The sequence below is a fragment of the Taudactylus pleione genome, unplaced genomic scaffold, assembly GCF_031769625.1.
Source record: "Taudactylus pleione unplaced genomic scaffold, aTauple2 ptg000493l, whole genome shotgun sequence".
Classification (NCBI taxonomy): Eukaryota; Metazoa; Chordata; class Amphibia; order Anura; family Myobatrachidae; genus Taudactylus; species Taudactylus pleione.
This window is the reverse complement of record NW_028284895.1, coordinates 3,261,608-3,280,989: the sequence shown is the minus strand read 5'-3', so window position 1 is coordinate 3,280,989 and position 19,382 is coordinate 3,261,608. Positions and strand designations below refer to the sequence as shown.

The window sequence follows — 19,382 nt, the reverse complement described above, 5'->3', positions numbered from 1 at the left end:
AGGGAGGAACACACTCCCCTCTCCTCACTTACTCGGTTGCACCACTTCCTGCCCAGGGATGAAGGGGACATTTTCACTCTCAATGCCTAATTTTGGAGCCCTAGGAATCTGGCTCACAAGTACATCATTACATCATTCTGGGGCTTCAAATGTCTTTCCTTGGTGTTGGTGGTCACAGAGTAGGGAGCTCTTTAAAGGTCCTGCTGACGGGGGACACTGCGCTATCCTCATGTCAGTGCAGCACTCAGAGGTGATAAGGGGAGCAATTCCCACAGCAGACAGAAACCAGTTTCAGACTGGCCCTGATGAGTCCGCCCAGATGCTAACCTTTCAGTTACGCCCAACTTCCCATTGCAAGTCACTGAAAATAATGATTGGGTAGCACTGAATAACATTTTTATAATAACTAGTATTTTTGACCCAGTTGCTAAATAGTGCAGCCACTATATACTGTATCCTCATCGCCTTTGTGTCTCTCCAACCCAATACTTCAATGCTATCTATAACTTCAAGCCTCTGTGTCTCTCCAGCCTCTTTCCCCCTGTGTATCTCCAGTCTCATGCCCCCTGTCTCTCCAGCCTCTTTCCCCCTTTGTATCTCCAGTCTCATGGCCCCCGTCTCTCCAGCCTCATTCCCCCTGTGTATCTCCAGACTCATGTCTCTCCAGTCTCATGCCCCCTGTCTCTCCAGCCTCATTGTCCCTGTGTATTCCCAGACTCATGCCCCCCTGTCTCTCCAGCCTCATTCCCCCTGTGTATCTCCAGACTCATGCCCCCCTGTCTCTCCAGCCTCATTCCCCCCTGTGTATCTCCAGACTCATGTCTCTCCAGCCTCATGATCCCCATGGGGGACAGTGTGGGTGTCGGCTCCAAGCACTGACAGATGCTTTCCCCCATATTCCCACCTCTGCCCAGCCCCCTTCCCCATCTGTGTCTCTCATCTCTGCTCCTCCTCCCTCTGTCCATTTCACTTTTCAGCTCTGTACCCCTTCCCCCTCTATTTCATCCCTGCCCCCCCTCTCTTTCATCTCTGACCTCCTCCTTCCCCTCTCATCTCTGTCCCCCTATCCTTGTAGTCAGGGTGAGGGTGGGGGTACCGTAGTGTCGTCAAAGTGAGTGGGGATACAAGTGTGCGTGTGGGGGGCATTCTGGATGCAGGCGCTGACATCCCTGGCTGGGGGAGAAGTGACGCTGTGGCTGTATTTAGCAGGCAGCCAGTGAGAGATGGGAGGGGGCGGGCCATTGTGGCATTATATAATAGATTATAAACAGATGCCGGACAAGTCTATAGTTTACATTGTTGCAACAATGTTTCAGCTCTCTGGAAAACAGTTATCACTGCAGAGAAACTGGAAAGTTTAAAACATCAGCCATAATGGAACAGAACAATGAATAAATGTTTCTATCTCATCTTATTGATTGTATATAATTAAAGCAATTAAGTGGATATCTTCATTAAATATTCATCAAAGAAATTCAGATTAGAAAAAAAAAACATATTCAAAATAGATCTTGCTTTACACAGGTCATTGGTTTTCATTACATTTCCAAGATCTGTTCTATCTCTAATACTTCAGGACATAACAGCCAGCCGCTGGAGGCCGGTCATGTTATGATGGCTGACTGTCTGACTCTATGTCCTGGTGAAAGGACATAATATAATTTGCTCGATTTCTAAATGTATTCGCGGCTGCACAAAAATAGACTTTGCTTGGAGACTTTAACAGAGTAGATGGAAAAATCGTGTCTCAAGGTCATGGAAAAGGCTGTTGTAATTAATAACCTACTCATCCGAAAGAAACGTGTGCTGGATTATGCAATATACTGAGGAAACCTGTTAGTAAGTCCGGTGTCAAGGGAAATTTGATCCTTTCTTTTATTTAAAGGACAAAAATGTGTTCATGGAGTAATTCATGGAAGGCAGCATATATTAGTGTGGGAATGTTAGGTTTGCCTGTACATTGTACCTTCTTGCCTGTATACCTACAATGAATGGCAGATCTCAGGGCCGACTCTACCATTAGGCAGCTACCTAGGGTGCCGGAATCTAGGGGGCGCCACTGAGTCTGCCTACCACAAAATTAAGGATGTCCCTGAAATAGACATCTATTATGTACTTAATGAAGGCAGCAGCTGTGGAACTTCTAAGACGCACTTTCACCTGAGGGGCTTGGAAGTGTGTATTGGTGGTAATTGGGGGCAATAGGCTGAAGTTTTGCCTATGGAGCAGATAAACCTTGCACGGGCCCTGCTCTTGTGTTGGCCACCCTGTGCGGGACTACTTTACAATGGATGTGTTTCAGGCTTTCTGTAGCAATAATAAATTTTGCACTTACTCTGCAACAGAGGGGCTAATGCAGCAGTGCACAATTACCGGGAATCGGCGCATGCGCAGGACCCATTCTGAGAGTGTGCAGTATGGGTCCTGCTAACATGCACGCTAGCCCTTGAATGCCTCTGCATGATTGACAGTCAGAGGCATTTAAGGGGCAGGGTTGGCCGGCGTTCCCAGAAACGGGGAGTGGCCGCCCCGTTTTCTGGGAGTGGCTAGCTCATAGACTGAATGGATGTACGCAGTCTTCTGGGCTCGCAAGCGGCCAGCCTGAGTAAGCTTTAATCCGAAACATTTTTGTTTTGCATGTGTATGGGGATGGGAGGGGAGGAGGTAGTATGTTTGATGACCAAAAAAGTGGACAGCTTCTTACATTACAAACTTTTCCACTTACTGGCAGGAATTTTGCATACCTTACTGTATTTTCTTTTTAAACATACAGTATAAAAGGTCAGGAGGATATTTATTGTAACATGTATCCATGAAGCAATCTTTGTTTCTCATAAATATTGTCATTTTACGGCCCAGTGCATTGATCTCCCAGACAGCATGGAGAAAAGGGCTGGAGACCTGTGTCTATAACACCCCCCAGTGCTATATTTAATTAGTAATTGTGTTAGTTACACTTTGTGCATAGTGGGCCTGATTCAGCACGGAATGCAATGCTCCACGCGCACGCCCCAGGCCACTGCGAAATGATGCTAATGAATAGGATAGCAATGCCGCCGCAGTACAATACTCCGACGCCCAGCACGACATAAAGCCGCCCCCTTCTCTGTACTCACATACGTCACAACTAGTAATACTGCGAAAACATCGGTAACATCGAGAACCATCGGACACATACGCACAGTTGTGGTTAACCTGACCTCACTCACAAACTGCTAAACTTCCTGCACGCAGTGAGAGATCAGGCTGCATATTCCATACCAGTGGCTAATTTATGCATGCCCCTGGATCGCCGTACGAACGTACTGGCACGCCTGCGTTCACCCCACCACCCCCTGTCACCACCCCCAAAAGGTCACTTCCTGTCAATCAATGAGAGATGAGACTGTGTGCTCACTGCGATCGCTACCCAATCGAAGGCGGCCGGTACGCAACAATCGGTGGAGTGTGTGCGAATTCTCATCTGCGTTCCTTGCTGAATCAGGCCCAGTATTATGTGACAGTGTAAGATAACAGGAGGCGTACAGACTGACTTGTCTCCAACTAGGCAATGCAGGGAGAAACAGACACTCTAACTACTTCAATAAGACGAAGTATCATACTTTTGCTATGGGGTCTTCAAATACATAGTAATATCTCATACCTCCCATAAATGACCCTCTCCAGGAGGGACACAATGCTCTGTTCCTGGACTTCCCTGGTAATTTATGATTGGTGGCGGGGGCTGCACCACAGTTCCAAATTCAAACAGGGGAGTCACACCAACTGCCAGTGAGTCCCAGCCAGTGATATTTGGCAGTGTGTGACATGACATTTGGTGTGACTCCCCTATTCAATTTTGAACTGCGCTGCAGCCCCAGCTCTTACCAGGGAAGTCCAGGACCAGAGCATTGTGTCCCTCCTGGAGAGGGTTATGTTGGGAGGTATGATACCTAGCTATCTGGGATGTAGTTTAAATCCAGGCAGTCGAGATGCTGGTGCTCAAAATGCCAGTGCTGGAATCCCAGCACCAGCCAGAATCCCGGAGCAGGCATGACTTTTTTTTTAGGGTTAAGGACCAGATTTAGGAACTAGAAGGGACAGTTAGGTTTAAGCACTTACCCCAATGGTTAGGCTTAGGAACTAGAAGGGACGGTTTGGTTTAGGCACTTACCTCGATAGTTAGTTTAAACACTAGAAGGGACTTTAAGGGTTAGGCACTTACACCAATGGTTAAGTTTAGGCACTAGAAGGGCTGGTTAGGTTTAGGCACCAAGAGGAGGGTTAAGTTTAGGGTGAAGATTAGGGTTGAAAACAAAAAAAAAAATCATGTGTCACCCATTTTTGTGTCAACCTATTGACCCTGTCAACATACATCCATACAGTATCGACCTTTTGTGTGTCGCCCTTTTGTACCTGTCGACCTTCTGTCCCTATTGCCTCACCACATTTTTTTCCTCCCACTCCCTACTTGACCCCTTTCATTCTGGCCTCTGTTCTCTCCACTGAAACTGCCCTCATGAAAGTCAGCAATGACCTCCTTGCTGCCAAGTCCAAGGGCCACTACTCTCTGCTCATTCTCCTTGACCTCTCTGCTGCTGTTGACACTGTGGACCACCCTCTCCTGCTGCATATGCTTCACTCCCTTGGTCTACGTGACACTGCCCTCTCCTGGCTGTCCTTCTACCTTTTTGACCGTTCTTTCTCTGTTTCCTCTAATGACACCTCCTCCCCCCCACAGCCTCTTACAGTAAGTGTTCACCAAGGTTCTGTTCTAGGACCTCTCCTATTCTCTCTCTATACGTCCTCTCTAGGTAAACTCACCTGTTCTTTTGACCTCCATTATCATCTCTATGCCGATGATACTCAGACCTATCTTTCCTCACCTGGTCTTTCCCCCTCTCTACTAACTCATATCTCCAACTGTCTCTCTACCATTTCTTCCAGGATGTCCCAAGGATTTCTTAAAATTAATATGTCTAAGACTGAGCTGATCATCTTCCCACCCTCCCGCATAACATCATGTCCCACTATTTCTTTATCAATAGATGGCATAAATATCTCATCTAGTCCCAAAGTGCGCTGTCTTGGAGTCATCCTGGACTCATCCCTCACCTTCAAACCACATATCCAGAACCTCTCACAGTCCTGTCGTTTCCATATCAAGAATATTTCCAAGATCAGACCCTTTCTCACCCAGGATGCCAATAAAACCCTCATACATTCACTGGTCATCTCCAGATTGGACTACCGTAACCTCCTCCTATCTGGCCTCCCCAAATCCCATCTCTCTCCTCTCCATGCTGCTGCTCGGCTCATCTTCCTCTCCAAACGCTCTACATCTGCCTCCCCTCTCCTACAAGCCCTCCACTGGCTCCCCTTCCCTTTCAGAAAACAATTCAAGGTCCTTACACTCACTTACAAAGCCCTCACCCATTCCTCTCCCATTTATATCTCTGATCTCCTCTCCCTTCACTCTTCTGTCCGCCCTCTTTGTTCACTTAATACACGCTGCCTTTCAAACCAATTGATTACTTCATCCCACTCCCGCCTCCAAGATTTTGCCCGCGCTGCTCCCCACCTTTGGAACTCCCTCCCTCTCCCCATCAGACTCTGTACCTCTCTACAATCATTCGAACAAGCTCTTAAGACCCACTACTTCATTAAAGCCTTCCAGCTCTCATCCTAACTCGCTGCTACATCTTCCTTCCTCCCCGCCTACCCCATCTGTGTCACTCCTGTTCGTCTGCCCCTCCCTTTTAGAATGTAAGCTCTTACGAGCAGGGCCCTCTACCCTCTTGTGCTTCTCCCTACTGTATTTTACTTTATCTCTTCCTCCCCACTAGGGCAACTAACACTCGGCTGCTTATGTGGGTGTAAATGTCGCTAATATAGCTATGTTTATTATCCATGTCCATGTCCTACTTTGTATTGAATTGTACTGTATTGTAAGTCGCTGGTTACTTATTTGTTTATGTACTTTGTAAGGCGCTGCAGAACACTTGTGGCGCCATATAAACAAATGATAATAATAATATTGACTGTCGACCATTTGGTGTCGACCTATACATTATCGACCTTTTTTATTGTCGATCTATTGAACCAGACCCCCTTTTGCGTCGACCAATACAAACGTCTAATATTTAACATGCTCCGCAAACCTGTGCACTTTGGTACATAGGTGCAATTAGGCGAGATGAGCTGCATAGCGCCACCAAAAATACTGGTCCTCTGTACCTCATATATTTTGGACATCATAAATGTGACCCACTGGCTGCGAATCACTGAAACGCATAGCATCACAGTCTTATCCAAATAGTTTTGCTAATTTCTGGTAAAAAAAATAAACCACTTTAAAAAGTCTAATTACAGAACGCCAAAAATGAACTAATTATAGCAGGTAACCAAAAATATGTCGTATCGACCCTCACACAGGGTGCAACTGTGTTAGCCAGCGATAAGAAATGATCCTGAGGTCCCCCGCAGAAGATCGCTTTCCACTTATCTCTTAGCGTCAGTCGATTACCATGCAAGGTTAAATCTAGTTGTTCCCCTCGACAAGCAGATTAATGTATTATGCGCATCAGCGTCAATTGACTGTAACACAGAAGAAGTCAGTCACCTGCTGAAAGCGTAGACACAGGATCAGCGGCAGCCACAAAGCAGTATCAGTGACACTCAGCAATAATGTGACAGCTAAACAAGCACAATAAAGAACAAGAGACTTAGCGGGAGCATAGTAATGTATCTACGGTCGCTGGAAAGAGCTTAAACATGTTCCGTACATAACCTCATTCTACTAATGCCTAGTGCACACTTAGAGGCTGACTCGGAATTGCACGTTGCTGCGGCCGCTTTAGCACGTTTTGCTGTAGTTGCGTCACCGACTGTATGCTAGTGCTAGCATCAGCTATTCCTCTGGTGTACAAATGTCCGTATGGATGCATAACGCCTGAGATGCCCACTTTGAGGGTCTTTAGACACAACCATCGGTCACACCACCGAAACTTGCACCAGACTCCATACTAAGGCCCTGATTCAGAGCTGCTCGTAAGCGGCCGCTCGTTCGATCCGAGCGATGTTTGCCCAACTGCGCATGCGTACGGATCGTAATACGCATGTGCGAACCAGTCAGTGCGGCCAAAAATAGTTTGTTCGCTAAATAGCGAATGCCTGCTATTTTGAGTGACAGGAGGAGGCGTATGTGGGTGGTAACAGGGGAAGGTGCTTGAAAAGGGGAGTGGAGATCCGAACACAGGCGTGCTTAAAGGTCAAAACGGGCGTTTTATGGGCGTGCATAATTAATACAGCAGCGTCATTGACCACGTCACTGGGTTATTTTATAGTCAGAACTGCTCGCATGATTGCGGTAGGAAAAACCAACCACAAGAATAGCGAGCAGTTCATACGCTGGTCGATGTACTCGATTAATCTAATAAATAGCGGACATGATGTAGGATGCGAGCGGCCAGGTGGCGTAGTTTTCCAAAAAACGACCGCATGTTTGGTTCGCTCGTTCAGACCTAGAGGCGTGAACAGACCGCAAGAGCGAACGGTTCATTTGAATAGCCACCCCTATTTTCTGAACGAGCGAGCGCAAATAGCGTCTGGCTCTGAATCAGGCTCTAAGTGCAGAATCTAAGTCAGAGTATTGTCTCTAATGCGAGCGCTTAAGCGCCTGAATTCGCAACCAGTTCTGCGACACGCCCACGTCTCTCCCATAACTCACCCAGACTGTTAATGTCTGTACGTCTAAATATCCAACTCCCATTCAAACAAATTTCCATTACATTTTACACACCATGAGTTTCAATCACTACTGCGTACACACAGTGCAACATATGCGCCAAATGAGTCTTTAGGGATTTTTGCGCATACGCAGTAGCAAAAAAAAATGACTTAACTCTGTGAGCACCACACTGTGGGCCTGATTCAGACCCGCTCGCAAGCGCTATGCGGGTCGATGGCCGGGCAGTGCGCACTTGGCGCGTGCGTAAGCCCCGGAGAGAGCAAGAAATAACCCCCCCCGGCGCTCGCATCCAAAAGGGGTGGCTGTCGATGTTGATCCACAGCTCGCCCCGTTTGGTAGGGTCGGGGGGGGGGGGGCTGGTGGCGTTCTCGAAGCTCACTGGGGCTTGCGGCAGACGAGACCCCACAGCTTAGCAAGCGGCCAAGAGGCTGGACCGAAAAAAACAAAACACAAACACCCTTCAGACCTGCGAGCTGTCTCAGGCAGCGAGTGGGTCTGAATCAGGGCCTGTGTGCGGTTCAGAATCCGGCCCTGAGAGGAACGGCACCGTCAATTGGGATTTAAAGAAATAAATAAAAAGAGCAGAAGAGACTAGACGAAGAACTCACAACCAAATTGTCATCTTAATAATATCCACTCTGAAAACAATAAAAACAGAAAAGTCCCTTCGCTGGCTGGACTAGCACTTTTATGGGAATGGGTATGATATACCGCCGGCCGCATTCCCGTCAGCGGCAGCCCGACAGGAGCAGAGTTCGAAGCAGCGGAAGCCCGACAGCGCTGGAAATCCCGATCGTGGATAGGTAAGTATAGACTAACCTAACCTAACCCCCCTAACCCTCCTTAGGGGTGCCTAACCCTAATTCCTCCCCAAGTGCCTAACCCTAATCCCCCCTCTAAGTGCCTAAACCTAAGTCCCCCCCGGGGGTGCCTAACCCTAACCCTCCCTCCCCCTAGCCTAACCCTCCCGGAAGGGTGCCTAACCCTAAGTCCCCCCGGGAGCCCTAAACCTAACCCTTCCCCCCCCCCGCGGCTGTCTGCTCGCGGCGCCCGGCATCACTACGATCGTGATGCCGGGCGCCGGTCTCCCGGCGTCGGGAAAATGCGGGCGTCTACATCTGGACGCCCGGCATTTCACCCATGCCGGGATAAGACAGTCGGGAAGCCGGCTGACGGTATTTAGGCAGTCGGCTTCCCGATTGCTTCCCCTTTCATGAAACAAAAAATAATAAAGCAGATAGAATACTAGGAAAGGAGCTAAAAGCTGAAAGAGTGTCACAAGCAATTCAGTCAGCTAAAAATGCAAAGGGTAACCGGCAATACCACCCGGCCTAAATAAATACATTCTTTAAAAATACTGGGCCTGGTTCAGAGATGAATTGTGTGTACAGAAGTAAAGGAGGATCTTCGCCGGTCTTCAGAGATGGTAACATCCATGTGGACATACGACGCCCCTATCCAATCCATTGTGAAGTCGCCGTCATCACTATTAGCGCCTGCTGTATACATGATGCAAGAGATCAGCATTTCATAGCACACAATTCCGCCTACATGCCCACGACACACCAATCAGGACACTGAGCCTACATGGGAACGTCCAGCTATCGGCCAGTAATGCCCATTCAGCCACAAGCAGAGATACTCAGAATCGCCAATAGTTGTTCATGCTGTATCTGCCCTATGTTTTGCTCAGATTCCTGCACAGTGCAGTATATAGCAAGATCCGACAGCGAAACAGACTTGCATGCTACATGAATCAGGTCAATTGTGCGGGACTATATAATGAATGATCCACATGGAAAAAAATCCCTTGTTGCTGTCCGAAAATATCTCCCCTCGCTTAAACTGCCCAGAAATGGTTCCACTTCCTCAGATATGGTCGGTAGAGAGGTAATTGAGGAAGCAGTTAGCAAAAGTAATGTAAAAGTTCCATCCCAGGTGGGTAATCTATGTCTTTATAACATTTGCACCAAGACTAGAATGGAGAAGCCTTAAAACCCGTTTACAACTAGAGCAAAGATACTCATAACTTCTGCTCAATCATCCTGCTAAATACTGAAATTTACTAATGTTTCATCCAACCGTCTAAACTCATTATTATTCAGATTTGTCCGTCCAGTCCAGGTGGTCTTTGTCCCATCCAATCTGGCACTTGATCACACCAGATAAGCCATTGGTGCTAGCTCTGGATGCAGAGAAAGCCTATGATAGGGTCTAATGGCCATTTATGACACTAACTGATACATAGAGGGCTCAAGACAAATATTTACAAGCTATCAGTTCACTTTACTATAATCCTTCAACGACAATACTCAGTTGCAGCTTGATATCCAGCTACTTTAACCTAGGGAATGGAAGAAGATAAAGACATGCCCCCCCCCTCCTTTTTATGGGACCCTCTTTATTTCTCAGATGCTACAATGTAAATCAGCTGCTTACCTAGTATATTAATCCCAACATAAAGAGATGGGTTGATTTGGAGGATGAGATGGTCGGCGAGAATTCGTTACGAGTTCTTGAACAGCAAATTGTTTTACAAATCAATCCATTGCTTGTCTCAAAGAGCAACGTAAGTCTAGCTCTGCCTATCTTTCCCAAAGAGTATTAATAGAAGTTACCGTATGACTGACAAACCCATCACTATTCGTTACCATATGGGCTGCCCTTGTGGCCATTTAATGCCCAACCACTGGCTGGATGTGACCAACCCGGTTAGTGGTTATTGCGCTAATGTCTAAGAAAAATACCAAATTTTACCCAAATTTTTCATTATCCCTCATCTGTACAACAATAAGCAAACAACTGAAAATATTATGTACACCTAATCAGCATACAATCATATAATGGGTATCTTGGACTCACATGTGCTAGACGATCGAACCTTGCAAAGAGTTCATTTAACATTCGGACTAGCTCTTGTGCTGATAAGGTGGTGGACAGATTGGTGAATCCTTTTACATCTGCAAAAAGAATGCTGCAAAGAGAATACAAAATAAATCAATATTAATGTATTGTTTCTTCTCAGTACAAATTAAAAAAACTCACTACATTTCATAATATGAGTTCAATACGTAAAATACTAGATATTCATTTAAATATAACAACATATTGTAGTTAGTGTTGATTTTGGGATTATGAGAACATCTGGCCAGTAGGAATGTACCAACAGCTAGATTTTAAATAATTTCAAACATCTTAAGTTTGAATCAGTTTTGTCCTGGGGCATATTAGATTGCATTATTGCAAAAGATGAAATTGTAATAGGTGTCTATTTTATGACATATCTAATCCCATCTCTCGGCCCACTCTGCCATGCGCAGTATGAGAGCCATTAGTGGGGCAAGGGATGGAGGCGTCCCTGCTTCCACTGGGCATATCAGCCTCAGGACAAATCATAGCCCATTATTATATAGACCAGGATGGTCAGGGTACAGTGGGAGGAGCTTGTAAGGACAGACATGTAACAGCATTATTGTGGGAGGAGCTTGTAAGGACAGACATGTAACAGCATTATTGTGGGAGGAGCTTGTAAGGACAGACAGGTAACAGTGTGATGGCGGGAGAAGCTTGTAAGGACAGACAGGTAACGGTGGTATGGTTGGAGGAACCTGCTTGACTGACAACGGTGATATGGTGGGAGGAGCTTCCCATGACAGACAGTTAATAGTGGTATGGTGGATGGAGCTTGTAATGACAGGTTGAAGGATGAGGGAAGGGTTGGTCCCAGCACTAAAATGGAAAATTATTAAAATTTTAGTAGATTCAATTCCAAAAATTGTATACAAAGGTACTGGAACAAAAGGACAGAATAAGTACTTCTCTGAGGAAGGTTATGGATTGAAAGATCTACAGTAAAAAGGTACTGAAGACAATGTCTAGATAGACACCAGATGTTAGACAGGCAATAGGTCGACAGGGACAAAAGGTCAACAGAGACAAAAGGTTGACAAACTAAAGGTCGACATGTAAGAAGGTCAACATGTACAAATGGTCTACAGAGTCAAAAGGCCATCATCCATATGGTCGACATGAAAATTGTCCACACTTTTTTATTCTAACCTAATCTTCACCCTAACCCTAACCCTCCCCTTGGTGCCTAACCCTATCCTTCGGGGTAGGTGCCCGATCCTAACCGTCCCTTCTAGTGCCTAACCCTAACCCTCCAGTAAGTGCTTAACCCCAACCCTCCCTCCTAGTGCCTAACCCTAACCGTTGGGGTAAGTGCCTAACCCTAACCGTTAGGGTAAGTGCCCAACCATAACCCTCCGGTAAGAGCTTAGCCCTAACCCTAAACCTAAAAAAACAAACAAAAAAATCATGTGTCGACCATTTTCATGTTGAAATGTTGACCCTGGCGACCATTTGTACCTGTTGACATTCTTACATGCCGACATTTAGTGTGTCGACCTTTTGTCTCTGTCGACCTATTGCCTGTCTAACATCTGGTGTCTATCAAGACATTGTTTACCTTTTTACTGTATATCTTTAGACCAGATACCTCTGAGGGGCACACTTATAAATTCATTGAACTACTGAATAGTAAATTATTTATAGTTGGACTCACCTAAACAAAACAAACAATAAATAAACAAAAGCTAGGTAATGATAGACAATACAATTAGTATTTAATAAAACAGTAAACTATGGTTTGGGGATTCTTATACGTATTTTATTAAAGTTTATTGCATCTGAATTTACTCATTATTAATATTTTGGCATAAAGGGTCGGAGTTTTAGGGCCCCTTGTCCACTATAATGAGACCACTAGGGTGGCAAAGCAGGAAAATACCATGTTCTCCAGTGTGGAAAATGGTTCGCTCGCAAGTAGTTCGATGTTGTGAGAATGCGCACCAAAGGGGGCGTGCTGTCACTGGTGACTGACAGCACGCCCCCTTTGGCCCTTTGGTGGGCGTGCCGGGGGCGTGGTGGCTAGACGGAGGCGTTCCCATGGGAATGCCTACCGTCTGAGTCCAGCCCCACTGACATCAGTAATGATGTCAGTGGGAGTGACTTTGGCTCTGATAGAGCCAAAATCACTCCTGGGCTTGCGGCAGCGAGACCCTACCACAAGGGTCTCGTCGCAAGCCCGATGGTCGCGATGGTCTTGACCATTGCGACCATCATCATGGACGCTCGCATAAGCTGTGGGTGGTAACCCACAGCTATGCGAGCGTCCATAAGGCCGCTCCACATTTAAATAGGATGGCCCTGATTCAGAGCAAGCGTTCTGCTCAGAGCGTTCAGCTCTGAATCAGGGCCTTAGGCAATAAAATGGTGAGGACCTTAATATTAATTTGTTTGCACAGGGTTGCCTCTGTTGTTCAATTCATATACAGATAGATGCACTCTGTGGTTTCCCAAAGCAAAAAATATATGTGTACATTATGCCACAGCATAACTAAAAATGTGCCTTTCACTTAGACAGAGGAGGCCGCCATATTGTGGGCGGTACCACTGGTCTTGAGAATGCATCCTATCAGGTGACTTCAGATCAGTGACCACTTCCTGCTCAGGAGTTCCTTACACACTGCATTGATAGGACACCTTCTCATGACTATTGGTTGGGCCCACAAAATATCCGTGTTCACTGTGTGTAGCTGAGAGGACCACTAACAATAACACAAAACAGAGGTTACAAAGTAGATGAGCTGTCCATGCAGCACAAGCTCCTCCCACCATAACACTGTTACCCATCTGTCATTACAAGCTCCTCCCACCATAACACTGTTACCCATCTGTCACTACAAACTCCTCCCACCATAACACTGTTACCCATCTGTCACTACAAACTCCTCCCACCATAACACTGTTACCCATCTGTCATTACAAACTCCTCCCACCATAACACTGTTACCCATCTCTCATTACAAACTCCTCCCACCATAACACTGTTACCCATCTCTCATTACAAACTCCTCCCACCATAACACTGTTACCCATCTGTCATTAAACTCCTCCCACCATAACACTGTTACCCATCTGTCATTACAAACTCCTCCCACCATAACACTGTCTGTTACCTGTCTGTGATTACAAGCTCCTCCCACCATACGTCTGTTAAATGTCATTACAAGCTCCTCGCCCATATCACTGTAACCTGTCTGTCATTACAAGCACCTCCCCCAGATCACTCTAACCTGTCTGTCATTACAAGCACCTCCCACCATACCACTGTTACCTGTCTGTCATTACAAGCTATCCCACATATCACTCTAACCTGTCTGTCATTACAAGCACCTCCCCATATCATTGTAACCTGTCATTACAAGCTCCTCCCCCATACCACTCTAACCTGTCTGTCATTACAAGCACCTCCCACCATACCATTGTTACCTGTCTGTCATTACAAGCTCCTCCCCATATAACTGTAACCTGTCTGTCATTACAAGCACCTCCCACCATATCACTGTAACATGTCTGTCATTACAAGCTCCTCCCCCATACCACTCTAACCTGTCTGTCATTACAAGCACCTCCCACCATACCATTGTTACCTGTCTGTCATTACAAGCTCCTCCCCATATAACTGTAACCTGTCTGTCATTACAAGCACCTCCCACCATATCACTGTAACATGTCTGTCATTACAAGCTCCTCCCCCATATCACTGTAACCTGTCTGTCATTACAAGCACCTCCCACCATATCACTGTAACATGTCTGTCATTACAAGCTATCCCACATATCACTCTAACCTGTCTGTCATTACAAGCACCTCCCCCATACAACTGTAACCTGTCTGTCATTACAAGCTCCTCCCCATAACACTGTAACCTGTCTGTCATTACAAGCACCTCCCACCATATCACTGTAACATGTCTGTCATTACAATCTCCTCCCCCATATCACTGTAACCTGTCTGTCATTACAAGCTCCTCCCCCACATCACTGAAACCTGTGCGTCATCAAATGCTCCTCCCACCATACCACTGTTACCTGTGTGTCATTTATAAGGCAAAAAGACAGAGAAAGTACTATTTGCTTTATCTCACTGTCTACACTCCTCCACCCTTCTCTCCATTTTCTCTCATTCTCCCCCCACCCTCTCTCTCGCCCAGACATTTTTCCCCCCACATTTCTTTCCCCCCCATCCCTCCTTTATTCCACAGCCCAACACTTTCTCCCCACCTCTCCTTCTCTTGCCCCCTCACTCTCTCCTGTAACATCACTGACACCAGCAGGAGTACATTCCAATGTGATGACATCATTTTTATCAATAGTCGATTTTATTATAGAAATAAAATGAATTATTTGCTCTCAGTCTGTCTTGGTTCAATGGGAAATACAATCTTTTCTTATTTCTTCATTCTTGTTCCCTTATAGTCAAATGGGGGAGGAAGAGATGAAAACGACCAATATATTCACTCACTAATGCTGTCCGCCACAAAATGATCAATGCATGGAACTCCCAAGACCCCCTTCGCAGCCAGCCAATCACCAGCGTGGTCTGCTTTCATTACTTCTGCAGCTGCCAACCTATTTGTCAGCTATTTTTCAGACCTGTGCTCGTAAAAGGGTTTACAAATTATATATATTTTTTCCTTTATCGTGTATGTTATTTACAAATTATTATGGGGCCTTTAATGAGATAGAGCAAGTGAATTCTGCTGACAGATCGGTGTATTTCATTGTGTGTTATTTCTGTTATGACACTAAAGGCAGTGTGCATGAAGCATATTACATCTAATAATGATTTATAGGTTACAATAATTGGTAACTGTGAGCCTTATTGATCGGGAATCTGCGCAGGCACATCACATGTTCTGCGCATGTGCAGAACGGGTCTGCGATCCCGCACGGAGACTGGCAGCAGACTGTCAGTGATTGACAGTCTGCTGCCGTTTGTGGGCGGGGAGAGGGTGGCGATGCCGCTCACAGGAACGCCTGCCGTTCTCCAACACCCCCCAATCACCCTCCCACAGGTGGCACTTCCTGTCAATCACTTTGCGATCGCAGTGGCCGGTATGAACACTGCGATGCATGAGTAATCGCAGTTGCGATCGGTAGTGAATCAGGCCCAATAATCGTTCGGAACAGTGGTTTCAGTTTACGGTCACTGTCAAGGTTAATATTGCAAAGTCACAACTTTTTTTTTTACAGTTTAGAAATTCTTGCAGTAAAATGGAAGAGGAAATATAAAGAGTTAATGAAAATTGTGATCATGATATGTAAAACTAGATCTGTTATGTTATGTGCTTTTTTTATTTTCCAATAATTGTAGAAGAACACACTATCCTATTACATCCCAATCTGTTTCACCAACCGACAGATGTTTATAAAAATAGCCTATTTTCAGAAAGACTAGATGCAATATTCTGTAACATCAAGCAGATTGCAAAATATATACAAGACTTGCATATAATACTGCTCTCAAAGCAATACATCTTTACGAGTCGTCCAAATCGAACTGAGACATTCCTCTGTTCCCCCAGCGATTATCCACTACCCACATACCCAAAGCCTAGGGGGTGCATGGAAGAGCTCTGGGCTAAAAGTTCCATGGGAAGTGGAACTGCCACTTTCCGAGGAATTCCAGGCCTGGGCTGACCAGTTTGAGGGTATGGCAGGAGGACCCCACGCTGTGTCTTTTCCTACTATGCCGTATTCAATCAGCCACAAAAAGTCGGAATCTGTGAAAAAGTATCGCCGATTGCGACTTTTTGCCAGACGGAAACTTACCTCCGTATTCAATTGCAAACACTTTTCGTGTATGCGAAAACGCAATGCAATGTAATAGACAAAAAACATTCGCCTCTGAATAGGTGGAGAAAAAAAGTGCAAAATCGCTATTTTGGGGTGCAAAAGAGAGGAAACCACTCTGCACCCTTGGGACATCCCCCCAAAGGATAACTGGATAAAAAAAAACATGCTTACGCCCATTTTCAAGTACCACAAATTTGCCAGGACTACAAATATTCTCCAAAAAATAATGCTTTATGCCATTCTTCACCACTTGTGCAAAGACGTTAATTAGAGGCAATTGTGCGAACTTAAGTACCCCAATCAGTTTCATTAGGGCTAATCGGGCACTACTACATTGATCCCCAATGTTTCCACATCTTTTTGGGGGGGTTCAGGCTGATTTCCCTGATTCAGGCACCACTTTTTGCCTGTGCTGACTCCGCGTGTCTCCGTTTTTGCATCTTTTCGAATTGAATAGGGCGAATCGCGGGCATGCGCACGATAAGTTTCCGCGGCTAAAATACGTGATATAGGCGAAAAGTCCGGCATGCGGAAAAGTATCGAGGGTGTGAAACTAATTGAATATGGGCCTTTATCTGGGAGACACACAGCCCAGTGCAGGTTATTAGAGAATTGGGGGAACCCCACACCGTTTTCCCAATACCAGATGAGGCTCAGAGGTCCAGGGCTGGTTATTTTTATGGGGGGGACTACACACAATTTTTTTTTACTATTTCACTGACACAAGCAGCATCTAAACTAGAGGCTTTCAATAAGTGTGTAGATAATATATTATATTTTCTGCTAGGCTTTTACTGTTAGGCTATTGGTTCTTCATTAATGAAAACATTCTATATAGTCGTATATGGATGTATACTTTATTAAACTGCCATCCTGTCTGCTACTGCTGTGCCGCAATGTTTCATAGATGTGGGAATGGACCAACTTCAATTATCCGGCTCCAACCCCCCCCCCCCCCCCTCCCTCCACGCCCAGCTCAGCATACTGTGCCCGAGATTGTAGCTGAACATTCCTCTATGTGTCTTCGGAGATGTAGCAATACAAGAGTTTGAATTGTGCCAAGCTTACAAAAGAGAAAGTGAACTTTGTGTGCTTTTATTAAATATAAAAATTTGGACTCTTACTTTTTCAAATAAGCACTCCACATATTTTTTTATAGCACATGTTTCATAGATGAGCTACTGTATATTCTTTTACACTGCTTTGTTGCTCAGTTTGATTGCTAATTATTAATTAGTTATCAATTTCTTGAACTAGCCTGTTACACTGCTGTTATTCTGGCTTGAATCGCCTGCATTGACCTGAGGCCTGTGATTTGCTGGTTGGTGAAGTGTGTTGTTAATATATTATATATATTTTTTCTACTAGGCTCTTACTTTTAGGCAGTAAGACACAAAATAGGAGCGCTACCTCTAAAGGCCTAATAAATAAGATGTGTAAATTATTCTTAACTTGCCACTACAGAATAAAATTGACACAGAATACAATCAAAAAATGAGACTCTTGGAAATGGTTTGTCAGGTAGAAAATCTTTATAAACGGCAGAAGGACCCAAAAAGGCAAGAAAATAAAAATAAAAATTTAAATTAGCACGTTTAGTGAACACACTATCAACTATTTAGATATCACAGTAAAAGTGTCAAATTAAACACATATATCAAAGAAGTTGACTGTAGTAAATATTTAAACTACAAGAGCTGTCACCTTGAAAGTTGGGAAAATAAAGGGACAGTTCCTCCGACTTCGGAGGAACTGCTCTAATGATATGATGTTTAATCACAAACTATGTATGGTGATTTTTTGCAACAAGGTTATCCATCTGTCATTTTGGATAGAGCACTTGAACAAGTCAAGTTGATAGATAGGGATTCATTATTAGCTTTGAGAGATGATCATGGTGCTTCTAGGGGTCTATCACATAAGTCCAGTTGTACGGAAGACATGAGGTCCATGGCTTTTATTACACAATTTAATTAATCGGCCAAAGAAATCAAAAAGATTATTAGTAAGAACTCTTCTTTACTAAAGATGGATAGATTTTTAGCAGCCTCTATGTCCGAAACAACTAAAGTTGTTTTCAGACGTTCCAACACATTAAAACAAAAATTGGCACCCAGTGGAGTCAAAGATTATACTAAGTGCCTGATTCAGACTCGGTCGCAAGTGCTGAGCGCTCGCAACCAGGTCGATGGTGGCCCAGAGTGCATGCGCACGACGGAGCCGGCTCTGTCGTGCGCATGCGCGAGACCTGGATAGCGACAGGCATGCCGTCGCTCCGGGTCTCGCACCAAAGGGGGCATGCTGTCGATGTTGAGTGACAGCACGCCCCCTTTGGCGGGCGGGCCGGGGGGTGGCTGCCCAGATGGAGGCGTTCTCATGAGAACGCCTACTGTCTGGGGGCAGCCCCACTGACATCACTTGATGTCAGTGGGAGAGCTTTTGGCTCTGTTTGTAGGCTCTCTCTGGGGCTTGCGGCAATGAGACCCTACCACAAGGGTCTCATCGCAAGCCTGATGGTCGCGATGGTCTTGACCATCGCGACCATCTTCCTGGCTGCTCGCTATAGCTGTGGGTGGTCACCCACAGCTATGCGAGCGGCCAGGAGGCCGTTCTAAAAAAAAAAAAAGACCGGCTCTGAATCAGGGCCTAAGACTAATGAGAACCAGTCTGGAATAACTTGGTTACCACCTAAACCGAAAGGTTGTTTTAAATGTGGTCCGACAAGATGTTTGACATGCCAACATGTGAATTATAGGAATATGATGGTGATTTCAATCTCTAGTGGAGAGGCGTTCAGTATTGATAGCTTCATAAACTGCAAATCTACATTTGTGGTCTATGTCCTACAATGCGGTTGTGGAATACAATATGTTGGACGAACAACACGAGCACTTAGTACACGTTTTCTTGAACATAGGCGGAGTTTAGTGAAGGGCCTCACCAATCACAAT

General features: G+C 45.4%; 1 protein-coding gene across 1 annotated transcript in view; it reads right to left on the bottom strand.

Moving 5' to 3' along the window:
* The window catches only part of ADCY8 (adenylate cyclase 8), a gene marked incomplete at its 3' end in the record, with an annotated part of 277,169 nt that overhangs the window by 93,788 nt on the left and 163,999 nt on the right, over positions 1-19,382 (bottom strand). The window contains exon 4 of the mRNA XM_088449701.1: positions 10,592-10,703. Within this exon, the coding sequence (XP_088305827.1) occupies positions 10,592-10,703 (112 nt within the window). The remainder of the gene's footprint in view (positions 1-10,591; positions 10,704-19,382) is intronic.